The 23,394-nt window shown below is 34.5% G+C and overlaps 2 protein-coding genes across 4 annotated transcripts; both read left to right on the forward strand.

Moving 5' to 3' along the window:
* Positions 1 to 3,767: 3,767 nt before the first annotated feature.
* Positions 3,768 to 9,008, forward strand: LOC135849166 (uncharacterized). The gene is made up of 3 exons (XM_065369440.1): positions 3,768 to 3,919; positions 4,161 to 4,582; positions 8,753 to 9,008. Exons 1-2 carry the CDS (start codon positions 3,825 to 3,827, stop codon positions 4,567 to 4,569), a joined length of 504 nt encoding a protein of 167 aa, XP_065225512.1. The 5' UTR covers positions 3,768 to 3,824; the 3' UTR covers positions 4,570 to 4,582; positions 8,753 to 9,008.
* A 6,465-nt stretch (positions 9,009 to 15,473) lies between these two features.
* Positions 15,474 to 20,257, forward strand: LOC135849163 (uncharacterized). 3 transcript variants are annotated; one of them, XR_010559499.1, is made up of 9 exons: positions 15,474 to 15,713; positions 15,806 to 16,036; positions 16,173 to 16,349; positions 16,411 to 16,644; positions 16,805 to 16,965; positions 18,561 to 18,741; positions 19,301 to 19,410; positions 19,474 to 19,679; positions 19,824 to 20,257. XR_010559499.1 is itself a non-coding variant. In XM_065369438.1 (6 exons), exons 1-6 carry the CDS (start codon positions 15,607 to 15,609, stop codon positions 18,581 to 18,583), a joined length of 933 nt encoding a protein of 310 aa, XP_065225510.1. In that variant the 5' UTR covers positions 15,474 to 15,606; the 3' UTR covers positions 18,584 to 19,287. The 3 variants fall into 3 exon arrangements, 1 of the variants encoding a protein (XP_065225510.1); XR_010559500.1 differs by having other exon boundaries at positions 18,561 to 18,723; XM_065369438.1 differs by lacking the exons at positions 19,301 to 19,410; positions 19,474 to 19,679; positions 19,824 to 20,257 and having other exon boundaries at positions 18,561 to 19,287.
* Positions 20,258 to 23,394: the final 3,137 nt, after the last annotated feature.

Genomic DNA, 23,394 nt, shown 5'->3' on the forward strand with positions numbered 1-23,394 from the left:
CAAATTACTCTGGAAAGGCCAAAAATGAACTTCAAGACCTATAACTTTGGTCGGAGCCCAAGTGAATTTCGGACCAATTTGAAAATTTTCAAAAAAATTGAAAAGAAATCAAAGTTTTAAAAATGGTGTTCAATGAGTATTTTTTTTTTGAGATATCGTCTGATATATTTCAACAGAAAGGCCCGACTCGAAAACACCCTCTCTTAAAAGATTTTGGTCACCCCAAATCAATTTGAAACTGAAGAAAATTGAAAAATCGCTGAAGTCTAATTTCGATTGTTTTAGAGTCGAGTGATCATTTAGACTCAGCTGACTGAGCTGACGTCCAGACGATAATTATCATACTAGGAAAAAACGCTCGTTTTATTCAGGTACCTTCTTTGAAAATCTGTTTTTTTTTTACTTTTTCTGGAATTTGAGATGACCCTCGTATCATGACTTTAAATTCGCGATTCCCAAGAGGAAGTTTCACAAATTTAACCCCCTACAGAAAAATATCAGAATAGCTCATTTTTTAAAATTTTTGTACAGGTTTTTGCATATTTTTTACGAATTAAATTCAGTTGTATCTTGTTCGAATGTACCTGGTACCTACTCCCCATTTTTTCGAAGCGATACAGGTACTTCGTACATGTGCTTCGTATAAAAGTTACATAGAACATCTGCTAACCTCTAAATCAAAGAAAACTGAAACTTCATTCATTTACATAGGTAACTGTTTCGCTGAACTTCAAGGTGAATTTTTCACATTGCAAGTGGTTTATACGATAAATCGATAATAAGTAAACATTCTATCATGTGACACATGGTTTGTTAGGTTTACTGCAATGGCGCAAATTTCAATTATCGAATAATCTTTTTGATGCGATTTCCATTACGACTCGCTCATCTGAGCTTGTGATTTTTAAATTCTCAAAAAATATACGAAATACTGGGTTCTAAGTGTCATTTTTCTAGCATTTTCTTTGGGATATACTATTAATCGAATTAGACCGAGCTGAAATTTGGCTCACCGGAAGAGCAAGCCTTCCAAACCCCAGAACCGTATTTTTATATGCTGAGATTGATCATCGATTTTTGGTGAATTTTCGAAAATGGTGGAATATCTAATTCGTAGACTTGTATGTATTTTCTACAAGAATTCAAGTTGTAAGCTGGATCCATAGATCATGTTTTAAAATCTCTGTAATCAAAATTTCAGGTCCTAGTTCATTTTTGAATTTTTTGAATTTTTGATTTTTAACGTTTTTTTCTGAAACAGGATCCATTTTTATTTCGAGTCGAGTGAGCCAATGCGAATAATTCCTTTAATTCAACTCCCACACATCTACAATAAATTACTAATTTTGGACCATTCTAGAGCCTCCTGCGATTTTCAATTTTCTCCAGATACTTCGAATCACTCTGGAATTGCCAAAAATGAACTTTACGATCTATCATTTTGGTCGGTGCTTATTAAACACCCTCTCGACTGTTTTAGGTGGTTATTGCGAAATTCCACGAATCCCACTTCAAAAGTGAATTTTTTACCAATTTTTGAAATTCCAGAAAAAATGAAAAAAATCAAATTTTTAAAGAAGGGTCATAACGAGCGTGTTTTTTTTTGGCAAGATATCGTCCATGAATCTTTTTCTTCGGGAATGTGTTAAGATGGACTCTCTGAACTACCATAAAAAACCCAACTCTTCTACCCTTGGAGCTAATTTTTTAGGAGGCCAAAACCGGTTCCGATTCGCGTTTTTTGCGATCTACTCCACAAATAGTAGGCCTATGAAATAAGTTCATATTCGTACTCAACGACCTCAAAAACATACCTACTATTCGATATATCGCTTGAATTTTCACGATTTTTCAAATTTCTGGCCCCTTTTTGGGGCTGACATTGAGAGATTGGAGCCAAAAAATAAGTTCATATTCGTACTCATCGACATCGAAAACATTCCATTCCATATATCACTCGGCTTTTCACGATTTTTCAACATTTTGACCATGCTTGTTCGGGGGGGGGGCACAGGAAAGGCTTTGAGGGGTTGGACCCAGAAAATGAGTTCATATTCTTATTCAGCGACCTCGATAACATTCCTATACTATTTGATATATCGCACGTCCAGATTCGTTTTTCATTCAGTTGTGTGTTACTTGAAAAAATCAAGCACCCCCTCCCCCCAACCCCCGGAGAGGGTTTAAGACCAATCAATGGTGGTTTGATTAGTAGATGAGTTGAGTGAGTAGACTTTGTAAAAAAAAATTGAGCGAAAACGAATGTTATTAAGTGGTAACTTTGATTAATTTATTGGACTGACCTTTTTTGAAACACCTATGGGTATGGAGCCTAGAGTAAAATTATCAAGAATTTGAAGGGGAACATTTTTAGTCGTACCTATAAGTTTTTCTCGTAAACATACGAGTAATATTTGCGAAGTAAATTGCAAAAAAACGAAAACGTGAACCGGAACCGGTTTTAGCCCCCTAAAAAATCAACTCCAGCGGTAGGAGAGTTGGTTTTTTTTCTGGTAGTTCAGAAGGTCCATCTAAACACATTACCGAAGAAAAAAAATCACGTGCCAATTTTTTCCTTTTCGCCCCAGCTTGTTTACGTTATTTTTCCGCTCTATTTTTGGAACCTCCAGTGAGTTTTTTTTCTCCAGCAATTTCAAATCGTTCTGGAAGAGACAAAAATGAACTTGGGCTACTATTCTAATCGTTGCTTGTTGAGCACTCTCTTAACTTTTTTCGTTACTTGAAAATGTGATTGCTTCACTTTTTCTGAAATTTAGGCTATACGAGTACAATGGTCAAAAATTTACGAGTACTTCTGAAGTTAGGTACAGGGCTGGAATGTTGCAGAAACCGCCTGGAACGTTTGAGAGTGCGTCCAGGACATAAGCGCCAACCAAATTTATAGGTAGTCAAGTTCTTTATTCGCTCTTACAGCCCTGGAGAAAATCTAATAGTCGCTGGAAGCTCCAGAATGGCCCACAATTCGTACATTGGTTCTGTTTGTTCTAAAAAATCAACTTTTTAAGGAAGAATTTAAAAATCACTTTTATACTCGTAATAAAATTTTCAAGAATTTCTTAAAAATCCAAAAATGAACTTTAGCTTAAGTAATTTTGGTTACTTACAAGAATTTCATGGACATATTTTTTTTCGATCTAGCTTAATTTCGTTCAAATTGCAGAGGGTGCATATGATTTCAGTATGGCTGCCATTTCGTTATTCAGGCCAACTTTTTTTTGATGAGGTTACTTCAATTCCTTTCAATATACCTACCAGAACATATTCGAAAAGTTTGACTGGGAGAACGTATGCCATACCCTATTACATCTTATGCTGGACTGAGATCAAAAATCATAGTCTAATATGCTGTCCTAGATTTAAATCTCAAAAGCCACGAGTACGAAAAAAGATTCTATTATCCTAATTTTCAAACAACAGCCTTGTAAATTTTGACGAGTAGTCTTGTAAATCGAACTTTTGTGCAAAAAATTCCACTTTTGAGCTTCAATTCGTAATTTTTTGAAATGATTCTGAATTTTTACTCGATTTTCGCTTCAAACGTGCAGATAGAAATCGTTACCTATACCTTAAGAAAACAATAAGATGTGGTTTTGCAGTTTATTTACTTTTTCGTTCATATGGGAGGATCTCATCGAGAAAAATCTTGAGCATTGGTTTTTGAAAGATGCCAAACCACCGGGGGGGCGTAGATTCACCTGCGTATATATAAACTCGACAGAAGCAGAATCTGATGCAATTGTATATCTCTCTACCTAACCTACGAGTATTTTATCTTGTATTCAAGTTCAGTACGTATAGGAATCATGTTGAAATATTCGGTGTTTTTAGTTCTATCGGTTTTTGTCGTGGTAATGGGGCATTCGCTTCTAACACCACAACAACACGTAGAACTCAATGGGTAAGCTTCATACTATACGTATTTCTCAATTTCTCATGTAAAAAATAATTTGTATAGATACTCGCCATCAGAGAAAAGGTAATTCTGAACTCGTTTTATACCCTCGCTTCACTGAAATCACGAACCGCACACTTGTTAAGAAACACTTTTTCTGCCTTCATTGTGAAATATAATACCTATACCTAAGCATAACTTACTGGATACTTAATTTTTGGTGCCTAATAAATGATTTCGTTTCCAGTTTCATGTTTTGTGCTCATAGCCTCACAGATCCCAATATTCTGCCAGGTATTTGTCGCGAAGCAGCGAGAAGGGAAGGATTCAGTGGCTACTATGAGAGCCATATGCAAAATCTGTCTTGCAAAACAGGTGCAGATGGATACGTGCTGCTAGATCCTGGCAACGGAGGCGAATGGGAATATGTGGAAGATTCTTTACTCGAATGCACATACCAATGGGCGCGAGCCAATATTGCCACCAGAACATTTGGTAGAGGAAAAGAAAGAGATGATGTGTTTCAATATAAGCAGGATCCCGACAGAAATAATGCTTATATCGTCGAATCACTACGTGACGGTATGCTGACAAATTTAATTCCACCTGCTCCTCCACGACAACGAGAACGACGAGAACGACGAGGACGACGATAATGACATTGATTGGGTAAGTAGGATGATTTGAATTGGTTACTTTATCGCGCGATATGATTTCATTGTAAAAAGTTGAGTTTTTCCCCCCCTATTTTTAAATTAAGTTTAAGTACATAAGTAATTATTATTAGGTTAAGATAGGTGCCTATCATTTATACATATTTAGGCGTACATACCTACAATAGATGAGTATTATCTGTAGATATCTAATAATTCACTCAACATACAGGACGTGTCCTGCCAAAATTCAGCTATATGTAGATAGTATTCGAGCCAACGTCGCGAAAACGAAATCTTTTTGTTTTCGTTTCGATTGTAAATTAACAACCGGTGCTTCTTGATTATTACAAAGTACTAATTTGTAGGCTTATACCGAAATTTTTTGACCCAATATTAATGAGCTTAAAATATTGCATGCCTATATTAAGGTGTTGAAAATTTTATGTTACATACTTAGTTTTTAAGAAATACCTATATTTAGTAAAGTTGCATTTGAAAAATTAATGTCTTTTTCTTGAAAACAACCGAGGAGTGAGAAATACGTATATATTTGCATAAAAGAAATAATTATTCGTCTCGTTGCCACTCAAAATGTCATCATCATAAACCTGCAGGTACATATTTCAATTTTTTTTTGTAATTTGTAGGTAATTTTTTGTTTTGAGCATATCTTGAAAGGGAATTTTATCAACTCAACTCCGTATCAGTTGAAATTTGCCTTATCAAGGAAGCATATCACCTGAACTTCAAAATCAATCAAATTTTTGATTTTTATGTTATTTTTTATTCAATCTCCCTTTGAAGGTTCTCTAGGTTGTAGGGTTAGCAAATTGAATTGCTTTGATGAGTGTGATAGGGCGCGGCGCCTTGCCCAATTGGCCAAATCAGTAATCACAAAAAATTCTAGCTTTCGATGAAAAGTTTTGTTAAAAAATGAAAGTTTCCAAAAAGCACAAATGTGACATTTCCAACAAAAACATTGAATATATGCCGAATTTAAAAAAAAAAAAATGAACTAAAAACATGTGTCAAGAACATTGAACAAAAGCACACTCTTTAAAAAAAAAAAAATGAATTGGAAAAAATATAATAAAACTAGATTTAAAAAAGGAAATCTGCAGGCAGTTTGCAAATTCAGGGAGAATCAAACCTTGTTGGCAAAAATGCCTTTGCTTAAAGAATGAAGAAAGGATTTTTCATCAAGTCTTAAAATATTGTCGGAAATCTGGCCGAAATATGACACAAAATTTGGCAAAATTACAAGCTTTGTAGTGGGGGTAACTGGTAATAAAAACATGTTTGCTTTGATTCACGAGATGTAGCATAGAATTTTCTTTCATTTTGTGAAAAAATATCAAGTATTTTATTACTTAATCGAATGTTGGAATATGAAGATGAACATGGAGAGAAATAGTGAAAAAGAAGAAAAACATAAAATCCATAGCGTGAACGAAATGACCACACTGAACTCGCAGACCGGAACGAAAAAACATACCAAAACGATTTTTTCGTCAAATATGTATTTTTAGGTCTACTTTCTATAGAAATCATCACCCAGCCATTTGGAGTGGTGGGTCAAGCTCAAAAGCTCAAGAGTAATGTCGATTTACAGTTTTCTTTTGTTCCTCCTTCTCCCCCCCCATGTGATGAAAAATGCTGAAAAAATTCAGGAAGGTACCCCCATGTATCCTCTAACTATATTCGTTTACAGAATAAATTTATCTCAATTACTCGCTGATGCAGAATTTTTCCCCTGAAAAACGCGTTTTTTGGCCCCCTTGCCTGAGGGGGGTGGGGTGGGGAGCGGGTTATGGGCCTAAAATTATTTTTGGGGGGTACTAAACATACCCTGTGAGTTTCATCGAAATCCGAGGTTAAGGGCATTTTGCCTATCTTATCCGGGGGTACCCTTTACAAAATGGTCAAAAATTTACTTTTGAACTTACGGGGCTGGAGTATCGCAGAAATCCCCTGAAACGGTCGAGAGAGAGAGTCCATAATAAGCGCCGGCTAAAGTTATAGGTTCTCAGGCTCTTTTTTGACTCTTCCAGAGCGATTTAAAATTTCTGAAGAAAATCAGAAACTCGCCGGAGGCTCCAAAATGAACCAAAACCAGTACTTGTTGATGTGTCGTAGTTGAATTAAAGGAATCATTCACGTTGGTTTTAGTTTTTCAAAAAAATTCAACGTTTCATGTTAAAATTTAAAAATTGCCTTTATAAAATTTTCAAGAATTTTCTAAAAATCCAAAAATGAACTTGAACACTTGAAATTTTGGTTATGAGAGTTTCGGGTGTAATAATCTTGTAATTATAATGCACCAAAAAAAAAAAAAATTTCGATCTAGCTTAATTTTGTTTAAATTGCAGAGTGTGAGCTTAAATTGGCCGCCATTTTTTTTGACGAGGTTACCTACTTCAATTCCTTTGGATATACCATTTGAGGGAATATCCTAAAGGTTCGGCTGGTGTGGAAGATGAGCTATACCCTTCTATGTACATCTTATGCTGGACTAATATCGAAAAGCATGTTCCAATATAATATTCCTGATTTAAAATTCAAACTCAAAAGCCACGAAAGCCAAAAAAGATTCTTTTATCCCAATTTTTATACAACAGCCTCGTAAATTTTCAGGTAAATCAAACTTGTTCACTTCTAAGAATTTTTTTATTCGATTTCGCTTTAAACTTGCAATTAAGAAATCGTTACCTTAAGAAAATAGAGGGAGGCGAATAGAAAACTAATATGGTTTTGCAGTTTATTTATTTTCCCGTTCAGTGGGAGGATCTAATTGAGAAAAAAGTTGGGCATTGGTTTTCGATTCATGGTAAACCACCGGGGCGTACATTCAGTTACGTATATATAAACTTGACTAAATCAGAAACCGAAGTTATTATACAATTCTCTACCTAGCCTGTCGATTTCCTGTTCAAGCGCAGTATAGCAATCATGTGGAAATATTCGGCGTTTTTAGTTTTATCGGTTTTTGTCGTGGTAATGGGGCATTCACTTCTAACACCAGACCAACATGTAGATCTCAAACAGGGTTGGCCGTAAACTAAATATTTTACATAGTTTACTGTAAAATGTAATGTAAAATTGTAAAGTAAAATATTTTTATTTTACTGTAAAGTAAATTAAAAGGTAAACTTTGTAAATTTTCGTGTTTTTGGTCAGTTTTTGCACTGTTTTGACGTTTTGAGTTACTAAAAACACATTTTGAATATCTCTGTGTTCATATTCAATGAAAAATGAAATGAATTTGCACAAAAGACGAAACAAATGAAAATTTGGTAAAAAATAATGTAAACAAAGTACAAAACCCTAGGGTTTTGAATGCCAGATTTCGCTTTTGACCCACTGACACTCGATTTAGAGTTAAAATAATAGTAATCACACAAAATAGGTAATTATGCCATCATTAGAACCGAAACAAAGCAAAGAAAAAAGCTGAGAACGCGAAAACAAAGAGAAATTGATCCAAATTTTGATTTTCCAACGAAAAAAAACAAAGAATAGTTTACTTTACATATTCAATTTACATTACATTTTACTTTACGTGTAAAGTAAACTATGTAAAAAATAATACTTTACGGTAAAGGCACATCCCTGATCTCAAAGGGTAAGCTTCATACGTACTCGTATTTCTCATGACATGTAAAAAATACTTTTCTGACCTCATTGTGAAGTATAAGTATATACAAGTATAGGGTGGGCCGTCTTTGACCTTTTTTTTTCGAAATTTGATGAGAAGGCATGATAAAAAGTTGTGGGGGGACTTCAAAAGACTGTAGGAAAAATTTGGGGTCTCAGACTTCACCCAGCACTTTGCGACCGAGGTTCAAAATGTTGAAATTTAAAAAAAAAAATCAATCGCGAAAATCTCTAATAAAGTGAAAAAACCCATTGAAAATGTCTTTTTACCCCTAAATAGGCGCAATGCAACCAATAACCATAAAACAAAATCAAAAACCTTTTTTTGATTTTTTTGAAATTTTCAGGGTGAAGTCTGAGACCTCAAATTTTTCCTACAGTCTTTTGAGGTCCCCACAACTTTTTATCACCCCTCTCATCAAATTTCGGAAAAAAGTCAAAGACGGCCCACCCTCATAAGTACCTATAATTATAACTTATTGGATATTTAATTTTTGTTGCCTATAATAATTAATGATTTCGTTTTCAGTTTCATGTTTTGTGCACATAGCCTCACAGATCCCACTATTCTGCCAAGAATTTGTCGCGAAGCAGCGCGGAGGGAAGGATTCAGTGGCTACTATGAGAGCCATATGGAAAATCTGTCTTGCAAAACCGGCCAAGAAGGAAACGTGCTGCTAGATCCTGGCAACGGAGGCGAATGGCAATATGTGGAAGATTCGTTACTCGAATGCAAATACCAATGGGCACGAGCCGATATTGCCACCAGAACATTTGGTAGAGGACTACGAAGAAATGATGTGTTTCAATATAAGCGAGATTCCGACAGAAATAATGCTTATATCGTCGAATCACTACGTGACGGTATGCTGGAAACTATAATTCCACAACCTCCTCCACGAGAACGACGACAACGACGATAATGACACTGATTGGGTGAGTAGGATGATCTGAACGAGTTACTTTATCGCGCGATATAATAATTTTATTGAAAAACTTTTTTTTTTCCTATTTTTAAATTACGTTTAAGTCTTAGATTGAGATACCTATCTTTTATTAATTATACATATTATTAAGGCATTGTACAATACTTGTAGATAAGTATTATCTGCTGTGGGTACCTATCTAATAATTCACTCAACATATAAGTACCAATTTTTGGGATAAAAAATTTTGAAGCAAATTTTTCTGTGATTGGTAGTTGATTTTAAAAACTGTACACTAAGATTTTTTGTAGCTCTGAGAATGTTTTTTTTTTATTATGCTTCAGACCGTAGAACGAAATTAACCACATATCTAACACATTTTATGCTCCATTTGTCTTAAAAGTGATAGACTTACGCAAATTTTCAATAGCCTAAGCCTTTAACAAAGTTGAAATAGTTTTTCGATTGTAAATTAACAATCGGTGCTTATTGATTATAAAATTTTCGTTCATCATACAGTTATAAATTTAAATTGTATTATTTTGCCAAGTGCATGCCTGTAGGCTTATACCGAAATTTTCTGACCCATCATTATTGAGCTTAAAATATTACCTACCTATTAACGTTTAAAAATTATGTTAGTTGTTAAGAAATATATTTAGTAAAGTTGCATTCCAAAAATTAATGTAATTTTCTTGAAAATAACCGAGGAGCGAGGAATTTGCGCATAAAAGAAATTATTCGTCTGGTTGCCCCTCAAAATGTCATCATCATACACCTATGTAGTTTTTATATTTCAATTTTTTTCTCCAATTCGTCATTTTTTGCTTCGAGCATGCATCTCAAAAAAGAATTTCATCGTTCTATCAACTTCGTACCTGTTGAAATTTGGTTTATCAAGAGAGTATCATCACCTGTATCTCAAAATCAAATTTAAAACAGCTGAAAATTGATCATTCGATTTTTTGGCGAATTTTCGAACACTATTTTGTGACATTTTAAAAGACCTTGTCCTTAGCCCAGTAACATAGACGATAAAATAGTCAACCCACTCTGAAAATTTGATTTATACGTTATTTTTTATTTAATAATTATTGATTTTTAGGCCTGCAGATGGTTTTCTGTAATCATCTTGGGCTCCTGAGGGATGCTATCTTCCAAAATGTGGATTTCAGAGACTTTATGGGATCTCATAGGGAGCTTTTAACCGATTAATTTTCAAACATTGTACAAATGACAGAGGTATACAGCATTTGGAGAAGAGAGTAGTGGAATCTTTTTGTTAGTTGACTTACGTAGAAAATGGGTCCTAAAATCACGATAGACGATAGATATGATAGTTGCTGGTGGGAAAATGATCTGTCCGAAAATGGCCTAAAACTTTGAAAATTGTCTTTTCTAGTTACAAGTAGAGTTTCAGGTAGTTCCAAAAGTTGCAGCGGCCCAATCGCATTTTTCAACGTTTTTTGAGCAATTTTTTGAAAATTTGGGGCCCAAAAATACGCTTTTGGATGCGCAGACTCGAAATCGTGCATAAAACCCTTAGGAACTCGACTTGTGACAATAAAAAATGATTTTCAGAGCTGTAGCTAGCTAATCGCGTTTTTCGACCATTTTTGGCCCTTTGTTTTATAAATTATGGGCCCGAAAAGTAGAGGAGAAGGTACAATTATGGACCCAGGTACAAATATGGACCCCCCATGGTTTAGTGTACAACCACTAGCGCTACGGTCATGCTGGGTACTAAAAATTATACTAGTAGTATAGTATCGATGATCCATGTACTTATTTCGGATCCATGCAAACTTGGGTGTCTCTCATCAGCAATTGTTTTTTTTGCGCATTATTTTCTTGCCAATGGAAAATTTTACAAGTTTTTCATTCAGGAATTCATCAACTTCAAATGAAGTTTGGAAAAAAAATTATTAGCGAAGTAAGTAGCTTGTAATGTGTACTTTCAAAATATACTTTCATATTTGTATGTACTTCAACTCATTTTCATAATTTTTTTCATTTTTCATAAACTGAGCCGATTTTTTGCATGGGTATAAATATGGACCCCTAAATTTTTTTACCTAATTCTGATTCAATATTTTTTAGAATGTCGAGAAAAGTGTTATTAACAAAGAAGACAAGTCCAAAGTGTCGAAAATGGAACCATGATTTTTTCATTTTTCATAAAATTGGCCAATTTTTTGCATGGATATAAATATGGACCCCTAAATTTTTTTTCATCTAATTTTGATTCAATGGTTTTTAGAATACCGAGAAAAGTGTTATTAATAAAGAAGACAAGTCCAAAGCATCAAAAAACATCTTTAAATAAATTTTTGTTCAATTTTCTGAAATTTTTATTCATTTTTTGAGGGGGGTCCATATTTGTACCCAAGTCCATATTTGTACCATTTTATGTCACTTTTCTAAATTTCAAATTTCTCCGTGAGTTTTCAACAAAAAAAATAAATTTTTTTACACAATATACTAGAGTCTTTGGCCTTTCGAATGGTATACTCGAAAAAAAATTTTGATAATTTTTTCTACCCTTTAAAGCCAAAAAGCTAGAGGGGGTCCATATTTGTACCTTCTCCTCTACCACTTTGGATGCACATGATTCAACATCGCCGCTGAACCCCGAGAAACTCGACTTGAGACTAGAAAATACGATTCCCAGAGTTGTATGTAGCTGCCCAATCGCATTTTTCGACCATTTTTGGGCAATTTTTTGAAAATTTGGGGCCCAAAAATACGCTTTTGCCTTAGGAAACTATACTTGTGACTGGAAAAGACGATTCCCAGAGTTGTAGCTCCCCAATAACATTTTCCGACCTTTTTGGGCAATTCTTTGAAAATTTTTGGCCCCAAAAAAATACCATTTCGGATGCACAGATTCAAAATTGCTGCTGAACCTCAAGAATCTCGACTTAACATTAGAAAATTCGATTCCCAGAGTTGCAGCTACTCAATCGCATTTTTCAACCATTTATTGGACAATTTTTTGAAAATTTTGGGCCCAAAAAATTCCTTTTTGGATGTGCAGACTCGAAATCGTGTACAAACCTTGGGAAACTAGACAATTGTGAGTGGAAAAGACGATCCCCAGAGTTGTAAACACCCGATCGCATTTTTCGACCTTTTTGGGCAATTTTTTGAAAATTTTGGGCGCCGAAAAATACCATTTCGGATGCACAGATTCAAAATTGCCGCTAAACCCTAAGAATCTCGACTTGAGACTATAAAATACGATTCCCAGAGTTGTAACTGCCCAATCGCATTTTTCGACCATTTTTGGGCAATTTTTTGAAAATTTTGGGCCCAAAAAAATATCCTTTCGGATGTGCAGACTCGAAATCGTGTACAAAACACTTTGTGACTGGAAAATACGATTCCCAGAGTTGTAACTGCCCAGTCGCATTTTTCGACCATATTTGGGCAATTTCTTGAAAATTTTTGGAATCAAAAAATGCCTTTTCAGTTGCGCAGACTCAAAATCACGTCAAAACTCAAGGGAACTCGACTTGTGACTAGAAACTATGATTCTCAAAGTTTTATTTGCTCAATCACATTCCTTACGATCATTTTTGGGCAATTTTTCGAAAATTTGGAGACCAAAAAATGCCCTATGATTTTCTGATACCGATTTAAGCACATTTTTTTCATTTTTTTATCGCCATCATTGGCCGAAAATCGATATTTTGAGACCTTTGCACCTCTGTAAGTTTTACTGTTGAAAAAAAATCGGATTAAATTGGTCACTACATGTTCACGAGGTTTCTATTGTTAGTCACTTAGCGAATTTTTGGGTTTTCCAGTTTTGGAAAACCCACCGTAAAAAGAGCCAAAATGAAAAATTCAGCCTTTAAAAACTTGGATATGCCTTTGTGATTCTTTAAAATCCGTTTCTGCCAGTTCATTAAAATTATTCTATGATGCGATTATTTCTGAAAAAAAAGAGAAAAATTCCTCATCAGTAACCCAGTCAAAGTAAGAAGCTAAAATTTAATTTCCTAAATACTTTATTTTTCACCTGTAAAATATATTGGTGGTCGTTTGAACTTTCTAGTATCTTACAATGACCCTTCGGTTTCTTGATCGATTTAAGCAGGAATCATGGAATTCCAGCCGGCGGTCCTGGATCATAAACGTACCTATTAATTTAATCCTTTTTTCTTTTCCGAGAATCACGAATTTCAAGAATTCTCTGGAGGCTCCAAAAGGACCTCCCAATGATTCTGGTGATCAAAAAGTAGCTAGTAGGTACAAATCAAATTTCAGCTTTTTTACTGCAATGATTCTAAGAACGAGGTATGTATTTTCCCTCATTTTCAAAAAATACATACCTTCTCCTTGGAGAAATTTTTGGTTGATCTGTCATGAACAGATTTTGAATATTTGAGTGAGAATTGATCGTGTTAAGATCACAATCGAGGTATTATTCGAGTTGAAGGTACTGAATCTCATTGCTACTCTAAGAACGCGATTTGTTCAGATTTCAATTTTTTCATGGAAATGTGTTCAGATAATTTTTAGAAATTCGTCGAAGATCAAAAAATGAAATCCGCCACCTGAAATCTTTGTAACGTGCGAAAATTTTCAGCCAGTTTTGCTATCTTTTTTGCAAGATACATATTTACATACCTACATACAGGTAAGTAGTAAGTACCCACTACCCAGTAAATGGCCCAATTTTTGAAATTTTTGTAAAGCATAATTAATTGTGTATGATGATTGGAAATCACCACATAAAATTCAATACGTTTCAAATTTTGCCACACTCCGTACTTTGTTCGAATTTTTAAAATTTAGTCATAGACTTTACCGTCAGTTTAAAACGTGAATCAAAGAACGTCGAATTTCTGTATTTTATTTACTCAGCTGTTTTCCTATCTCGCTGAACTTCAAAGGTGGGAATTTTTCACATTGAAACTTGAAGGTGAACTGCTGTGTAAACTAAAGCACATCTACACTCTGACGTATGATTCATGGTTGATTGGATTTAACATGATTTTGAAATCGAAATGATTCACGTCATCGTTCCTTGAATTTCGAAAAAATTGAAAAAATCGCCCATGCAATTTAGTTATTAGGATTTTTTAAAATGCTGAACTAATGGCCATTCACATACAGGGTGCCCAGAAATATCGAGCACCTCTAAAAAAGTTTTCTACTAAAATACTTTGGTTGGTCACAGTGAATGATAATATGATAGCACATGATTGGTTGTAGGACTGGAGAGATAACATTCCACCAATCATATGCATCTACATATGTATTTCACGTTGCCAACCTTTTTAATGAAAAACTTTCTTTGGGGTGCTCGATATTTCTGGGCACCCTGTAGGTATTTTTATGGTATCTTCCTCTCTGTTGAAATCATTCTGAATTGAGGAAATTGAAAACCCAATAAATAGGTACTAATTTCCACCTGAAGTCATCTTCACCTTGATTATGTTCGAATACGTTGCGATTTTTCATTTTGACTCTTTTTGGAAAAAGCTCCTAGAAAATAATTGGTGGGGGATTTTGAGGCTAGTGGTTCTAGGACATTATTTTAGAAGGTAGAGGCCATCATTTAACCCATTGTACGCACCGCTACGTCAATTACAGCTCTTACAGTTACAAAAATAAACTAGGTGGTCGACAATAGGACACTTTACCCTTATATCAGTTCATGAAGTGCATGAGTCAGGTTCATATAGATACCGTCTGTTGAGTCAATGTCACCACTCAACTCGAAAAAATCATTTTTTAGGCCATCGTGAATATTCTGCGAGTTTTCAGTCTCCTCTAAGAATTTTAAATGGCTCTTCACAGGTCAGAAAATGAGCTTTAGATCGATAAAATATAGTTAAGGCGAGAACAAATTGAGCCATGTATCATTTCAAAAGTGAATTTTATTTTTCGATTTTCTGTGCCTACTTTTTTTTGAACTTATTGCTTGTTTTGATCGAAAATTCATTTTTAAACAGACACACTTGGAATTTCATGGCCAAGGATTAAAATGGACGAGTTGAGAAAAAAATTTAATTCAACTCCATATGAACTATAATTTTGTTACTGGGCTTAACGCTGAAACCAGAATTTCTTTCATTTTTTTGAAAAATTTATCAACGTCAATTTTAAGGTACCTTTTCTCGAACGCGGGTCGCAAAAAAACAGAAGTCGTTCCCCTCCCATGTACTTGAAGGGACGCGAGGAGAAAACATTGTGTGTTTTTTAGCGTGGTAGGTAATTACTTACTCCCTTACCTGTTCAGCTGAAGAATTTCGTAAAACAAATTTTGAACATTACGTTACATTACAAGCCATTGTGCGCACTACACTGGTATAGAGTAGGTAAGTAGTACATATAAAAACTAGATAGAAACAAACGTGAAGTCAGTCAAATTGTATTGTTCCATACTACGCATCGGTATCAATCTATCGACTTGTGATTAAGTAGGCCTGCAGTAGAGCAAAACATGTTGACATATTTTGAGTTTTCAGTTCTACTGGGGGTCTTTGCAACACTGTGTTTAGGTACTTCTGCTTCAACTCTAACACCAATTAAACATGCTACTCTCGAAGGGTATGATAACTTACTTATACTACTTGATTTAATTTTTAATTTTTTTTTAAATTTTCAACCAAATAATACCTAATGGCTGTATTGATTTTCAGTTTCGAGTTTTGCAAGCCAAACAACCCGCAGCTTCTGAAAAGTATTTGCCTTGTTGCAGCAAATCGGTTAGAAATTGTAGACTATGATCCAAGCACCTTGGAAAATCTTGAATGCAAGATTGGCGATAAAGGAAAAGTTCTGTTAGACCCTGGCGATGGGTCCGAATGGCAATTAGTGCAAGATGCGTTACTGGAATGCGTATTCAATTTGCCAGCAAATAAATTCAACAAGTATGTAATGTGCGATGTACCTACATTTACATAAATGCTTATCATCACATATTGCTATAGGCTGATTGTTCTCGTGCTATTGAACTCGACTAAATTTCTGTTCATTGATACGAGTAATTTTCATCCTCAATTGTAGACCACATACAGATACTGTAACTTTTGGCAGAGGATTAGAAACAAGTGATGTATATAGATATCGTTGGAATAAAACTAAGGGGCGTTATCTAGTCGACGGATTATACAATGATATGTTAAAGACCTTGATTCCATCTGCTTCAGTTCTAACACCAATTCAACATGCCAAACTCGAGGGGTAAGATAACTTACTTATAATTTAATTTTTAACTAAACGTAATGGTTGTATCGATTTTCAGTTATGAGTTTTGCAAGCAAAACGACCCTCAGCTTCTGAAAAATATTTGCCTCGACACAGCAAAACGGTTTGAAATTGAAAAATATGACCCAAGCACCTTGGAAAATCTCGCTTGCAAGATAGGAGATCAAGGAAAAGTTCTGTTAAACCCGGGCGATGGGTCCGAATGGCAATTAGTGCAAGATGCGTTACTGGAATGCGTATTCAATATGCCAGCAGATGACCACTTCAAAGTGTATGTAATGTGGAGTGTACTGTACCTATACCTAGTTACCTACATTTATGTAAATTGCTTATCGTCACATATTGCTATACTTAGGCTGATTGTTCTTGTGCTATTGAACTCGACTAAATGTCTGTTTATTAATACGAGTCATTTTCATCTTCAATTATAGACCTCATACAACTACCATAACTTTTGGCAGAGGATTGAAAAAATATGATCTGTATCGATATCGTTGGGATGTAACTAGGAAACGTTATCTAGTTGACGGATTATACCATGATAAGTATGATAGGTTAAAGAAGTTGATTGATGAAAAATCTGAAAACCCTGGTGAGTAGGTAAAGACATATAAGGATCCCAAATTCATTATTCTTTTAAAACATAATTAACTAAGGTACCGTGTAATTTTGATTTTTTTTTAAAGCACGATAAAAGTTCGAATATTTTTCCTTTTCATTTTACCTACCTATCGATCTTTAAAGATAAATGTTTAAAGCAGTGAAATACTCGATAACCGCGATACCTACCAAAATGGAACTTTTTCAATAGTTAGGGGTTTCGAAAGAGCTTTTGGTACTCTCTAATGTTAGAAACGGCGAACTCTGTAGATACATATAGACTTAGTAGATATCATATAAGTGATCTAAAATTTAGATTTATATAATTTATTTAATTTTTAGATGTTTAAACCCCTCTTTACCTGTGTTTTCTGAATGTTACTCAAGTAACAGATCGAATAAATATTACTACTACTACTACTCCATTTTTTTTAGAGCGAAAAATTATTTCGAAAAGTTTCAAAACGTAGTTTTCAATGTTTTCATATTGTTCCAACCCTCAAAAATTCTGAAAAAAATATATTATTATGGACAATTTTTCATGCTGAACAACATATTAATAAATTGGAATGGCATTATTTCGTAAAGTCGATTTAAAAAAATTGAAAATTGCAAAAAAAAATTTTGATTTAAAACATGAAAAACGTATTGATTCGTGAAGTTGACCTATTTGACCCTTATTTTTACCTATCCGTTGAAAAAGTTGAAAAACTCCATTTCACTCAATAAAATGAACTCGTCACAAAAAAATCAATGTTAGAAAAAATTCAATTTTCAATTCTACACATCAAAAAAAGTGTAAATTTATTCAGTTGTCTTATTTTGACCTCTTTAAGGTGTATTTCATAAAAAATTTGATAAAAATTACACTCATACCAAAAAAATTAAAATTAGTTTATTTTTTGAATTTTTTTGAATTTTGATTTTTTGTGATGATGATGAGTTTATTTCATCGAGTGAAAGGGTTTTTTCAACTTTTTCGATGGATACGTAAAAACAGGGGTCCGATGGGTCAACTTCACCAATCAAAACTTTTTTTCATGTTTTGAATAAAAAAGTTGCATTTTGTCGAAAATTTTCAATTTTTTTAAATCGACTTTACGAAATAATGCCATCCCAATCAGCATGAAGTTGTCCATACTATATTTTTTTTCAGAATTATTGAGAGTCGGAACGATATGAATACTGTACGTTTTGAAACTTTTCGAGCTAATTTTTCGTGCGAAAAAAAGTGTAAACACTGATTTTTATGATATCACCAAAAGTCCTTTCAAAACCTCTAACTATATTGGAAAAAGTTCCATTTAGGTAGGTATCGCGGTTATCGAGTAATCCACTGCTGAAATGGATAATATTTCAAGCTCACTGAAAACTTTGACACCCCCTAGCAGCTTTTAAATAAAGGCGTAAAGGGCCGCAACTTGCGCCATTGGCATTGGTCATCCCTTTGGAATGGAAAGTCTTTTCCACAGGAAAAATTTCAAAAAAATCACTGACCTTCATTACCACTTCTTGGTTGAATTGACGTGGAATGACCCAACTGCCTTTTTCTCAGATTTTGCTTTATATATGCTATTTCTCGTTTAGTGCTACCGAATGATGATTTTTGAGAGCATATTAAGCGGTGTTCCATCCGCATCCAGGAAGGGATGGTACCCATTGGTACCCTCTATAACGTGGTTTCCAGGGATCTTACGCTATCTCCAGCAGTTTTTAACCGATTGATTTGAAACTTGAAGTCAAGGTGGAGGTACCTATGTACTTGTTGGTATGGCCCTGAATTTTTCCAATTTTTTTTGACTTATGTAAACAACGGCCCTGAAATACAGTTTGAAAACTTCAAATTAATGTGCATGAGAGGAGTACACTTTGGAAAAAAAACTAAAGAAATATTTTTACATTTTTCATTATATTATTTTCTACCACTGGCAATTTTATTCAGAATTTTTCGAGTGATGACCGCTACTCCATGGTCATAAAACTATTTCAATGATCTGTTTTGTAATCAAAATTCTTTAAAATTTTCTAAAACATGCATGGCACTTTTTCAAAAATTCATAAAATTGTAATCCAATAATTTTGGGCATAATATTCTTCAAATTTACTCAAAAATGATTTTCATCGAAATATTTGAATTTTTCGCGGAATTGTAATCCATTTTGATGCGTTGCACGGCACATTTTCAAAAATACCAATAAATAGCTCAAAAATCAGGCCGCAAGGCCATCTTACCAATTTTATAAACTTTGGAAAAAATAATGGGAGATCACTTACATTGTATTGCATCTCTTGATTAACACCAATCTATAACTTATATGTAATTCCAGTGCAGGACCATGTCGTTTTACTTGTCGTTTTCAATTTTCTTGGCTTTGGTGATAATACTATGCCAAGCAACTCCAATTCTAACACCAGATGCGCATGCACAACTTCAAGGGTACGACGAATGTAAACAATATCTCAAGCTTTGAATTTCTTAGTAATTGAATTTGATTTTCAGTTATGAGTTTTGCAATCGAAGCAAAAAGACTCTGAAAAAAATATGCGTTCAAGCGGCGGAACATGAAAATATTACAGAGTATCAGAAAAGCGCATTAGGAAACCTTTCTTGCAAAGAAGGCGACGATGGAAAAGTGCTGTTAGATCCTGGCAATGGAGGAGCATGGCAATGATATTCGAATTGCCAGCAGACCAGTTCATGTCACGGTATGTAAATTTGGTTCACATAAGCTGCCTATGGTTGTATCTCTAACCATAGGTGCCTATTAAATTATTACACTTGATCAAAATACCTAAGTCACCTACTACATGTTTATCGAGGCAACTTATTTTTCTATTCATGGTACGCAGACCTTACTCAGTTACCAGGATTTTTGAAAGAGGACGAAATAAGTATGACGCATTTCGATATGAATTCAGGCAAGGAAATTATGTAGCCACCGGCTTGTACAGAAATTTGTTACAAGGATATCGGTTACTTCGTTATTATAACTATATCTTCATAGAAATTACTTTCAGTTTTTTTTTGTTTTTTTGTTTTTTTTTTCTTTCAATTAAAATACATTAAGTATAAGTACCTACCTACTTTGTCATTTTTTTATTCATTACAATAGTAATTTCATTTCTAAATGTATCAATGTAAGAAGTCCAGGTTCTCTTCTCAGTTGCATCATAACTACTATGTACTTACAATTTTTATTCTATCACGTTGTACAGATTCCATTTCATCAGCAATACAACAATTTGACAAATATTTTTTGAAACAATTTTTTTTCAAAATAAGTATCTACCTAAGACGTAAGTTTCACTCGTAGTTTATTTTTTTGAAAATCAAGAACTTATAATTAAAAATGTACTTATTCATCGAAAATCAGAGTGTTGCATTTAAAAATTTTTTGTGTTAGTTACCTCTAACAAGGGAAGTACCTACATATTCTAACGAGCACAACAATTTTTGAACCGGATGAAGGGGAATCAAAAGTGGATCCCAAAATATACCACTAGTTAAAATTTAAAATGCTGAAATTCATTTTTCGATTTTTGGCGAATTTTTGAAAATTCAAATTTGGGCCAAAATTAGAAAAAATCCAAATCTCAGCAAATTGATCTATAGAAAGCTGAAATTTGATTTATACCCTATTTTTGACTTCCCGAATCAATTCAAACCGTTCTGAAGCCTCCAGCGAAATTTTGGTTTTTTCAGTTTTCGAAAAAATGCTGTGAATAGGGTGAAAATAGTGGAAATTCAGGAGAGACTGTGTGCTTCGGAGGGGCTATGTAGGTGTAGCAGAAAATCTGACGTCATATTGGTGCTCAGCGGTATCGAATCATAAGAAAACGACACCCTACTCATTGATATTTATGTTTTCCAAAAATCCCATTTCAATCCCCCCTCCCCTCATAAAAATCTCGAAAAAAGTACATGACGTTTGGGGGTCAAAATTACATCCAAAAAGCGCGTTTCTAAAATTGTACCTCGCAATCTTGATTCTTAATAGGCGTAAAAAAATGAAAAAACGCCATCTTGAGGGGTAAATATGAGGGAGGGGGTTGAATATTTTTGTGGGGATATCTAATAAGGATATACAATTACAATATACATAACATACTGAAAAATTTTCGAAATCGGTTGAAATGGGACTGAGAAAAGTGTTATTGAAATTTCAGAAAAAGGGGGTTCCCCAAAAAGGGCAGGGGGTGTGGATCTGAAACTTTCTACGCGGAAGTTTCTCAATGGTACCTCTACCTACCTTCCATGCTAATATCGACTCGAACGTTTTCGGGGACCATTTCACCCCTCTTAGACGCCTATAGCCTTTATGTATTTTTCAGAAAATCCCCCTCATTTAAATGGCTGTTGTTCCGCCCCCTTGAACACACAAGGAAAGTTGATACATCATTAGATCGGACATTTGACGTATATTCTTTTATCTAACTACACATTTTTCGCTGAAATGCAATGCGGTGGAGAAAATGGCGAAAAACTGATTTCTGGGGAGGTTCCCATCCCCCTTTGAGGGGGTTCCGGACCCCGTAGGGGCCAGGACTTTCAGTATGTTGTTGAGGGGACCTCTGTGAATAATATCTGCGAAAGATCTGTTTGATAATAATTTATTCCCGTAGATGGGACATAATTGGTCTTTATAATGACTGGACTACCTGTACTGATAAGCTGAATCAATAAACCACGTATGGTACTGAGTCAAATCGTTGTCATTTTCTCCTCACCTCTTCAAAGTATGGGATGACGCGACGATTGTTTTCTTGCAGTAGGTAATGACTAGGTATAGCAGAAGATACGTTTGAAAAAATTTACAAAAAGTGCATAGCAGGCTACGTGGGGCGAATTCCACACCTAAAGTCGTCAATTTTGGTCGATTTTTTTCTCGCAAGATATCACGAAAGACAACAAACTACACCACGAACTTGAATTTGAACCAAATCCGACAATTTTTCTCAAGCGTTTTATAATTTTTATGAAGTAAATTGAATCACGTCATTTTGGGAACCCCTAACACCCCTTCCGGGTGACCCACAGCGCTAAAATTCATGCCTGCAGTGGACAAAAAGGAATCCAAAGAGCATCCCAAAATATACCCCCAGCCAATATTTCAGATGCTGAAATTCATTTTCCGATTTTTGACGAATTTTTGAAAATTCAAGTTGGGGCAAAAATTAGAAAAAATCAAAGTCGCAAAAATAAAATCAGAGTTTATAGGTGCTGAATTGTATTTCACCCTATTCACAGCATTTTTTCGAAAACTGAAAAAACCAAAATTTCGCTGGAGGCTCCAGAACGGTTTGAATCGATTCGGGAAGTCAAAAATAGGGTATAAATCAAATTTCAGCTTTCTAGATCAATTTGCTGAGATTTGAATTTTTTCTAATTTGGCCCAAATTTGAATTTTCAAAAATTCGTCAAAAATCGGAAAATGAATTTCAGCATTTGACTAGTGGTATATTTTGGGATCCACTTTTGATTCCCCTTCATCCGGTTCAAAAATTGTTGTGGTCGTTAAGTCAAGTTGATGGTTAGAGATCTGATGCACGCGCCCTCGAGCTGAGATACATGGATCTATAAATAGTTCCCCGCGTTACCATACTTCCAGTCTATAAGGGGGATTATTTTATTAACCGCTAGGGTGAATTGAGGAAATATGCCCTGATCACTATCAACCTTTATATTTAATTGTTTTTCACTTTTTCTGGAAGTATAATCGGCCAAAAAGTCAATTTCGACCAAAAAATTGGTACGACTGCACCCCAAAATAGTTCCCCAGTTTCAGAATCTTTCAATGTTTTGGCTTAATGAATACGAAATATTTCCGAAGAAAAAACATTTAAAACGCGAATATTGAACAGAAAACAAATGAATTGCAGATTTTCAACCATTCAATAGAACCCTTAAAGCCGTCTTGGATTTTTATGGCAATAGCCCGGTATCTCAAATACCCACTATCCTCTGGAACTGGGTGATTTTTCTCCAAATTTGCAAACCACAATTTTTTTCTCCAAAATTCTCCCTTTTTGATGACCAATATCTCCTCTCGAAGAGCATATCCGAAGCTAAATTTTTTTCTGAGTGACTTTCAACTCATAATGAAGGTCTCCACTGAATTTTGTCAAAACCCACAACATCTTTTTTTCGCGATTCACCTTAATACTGTACATATTTATGTAAATTAAATTTTTCTGTTGTGGTTTTAGGAAATAGTAACATGCCCTAGCAGAATGTTTACTAGATTTTTAAAAATTAATGTGTTGATTCTTGAGAAATATATCTACCTACCTGTGTCGTATTACCAAGTTTTTGTGGAAATTTTTTCAAATTAATGGAATGAAAAATATCAGCTGTCTTTATCAAACTTCCATGAAATCATTAATTTTTATTTACCGACAAAATGGATATTGAAATAGTTAC

The sequence above is a fragment of the Planococcus citri genome, chromosome 5 (assembly GCF_950023065.1).
Source record: "Planococcus citri chromosome 5, ihPlaCitr1.1, whole genome shotgun sequence".
Lineage (NCBI taxonomy): Eukaryota > Metazoa > Arthropoda > Insecta > Hemiptera > Pseudococcidae > Planococcus > Planococcus citri.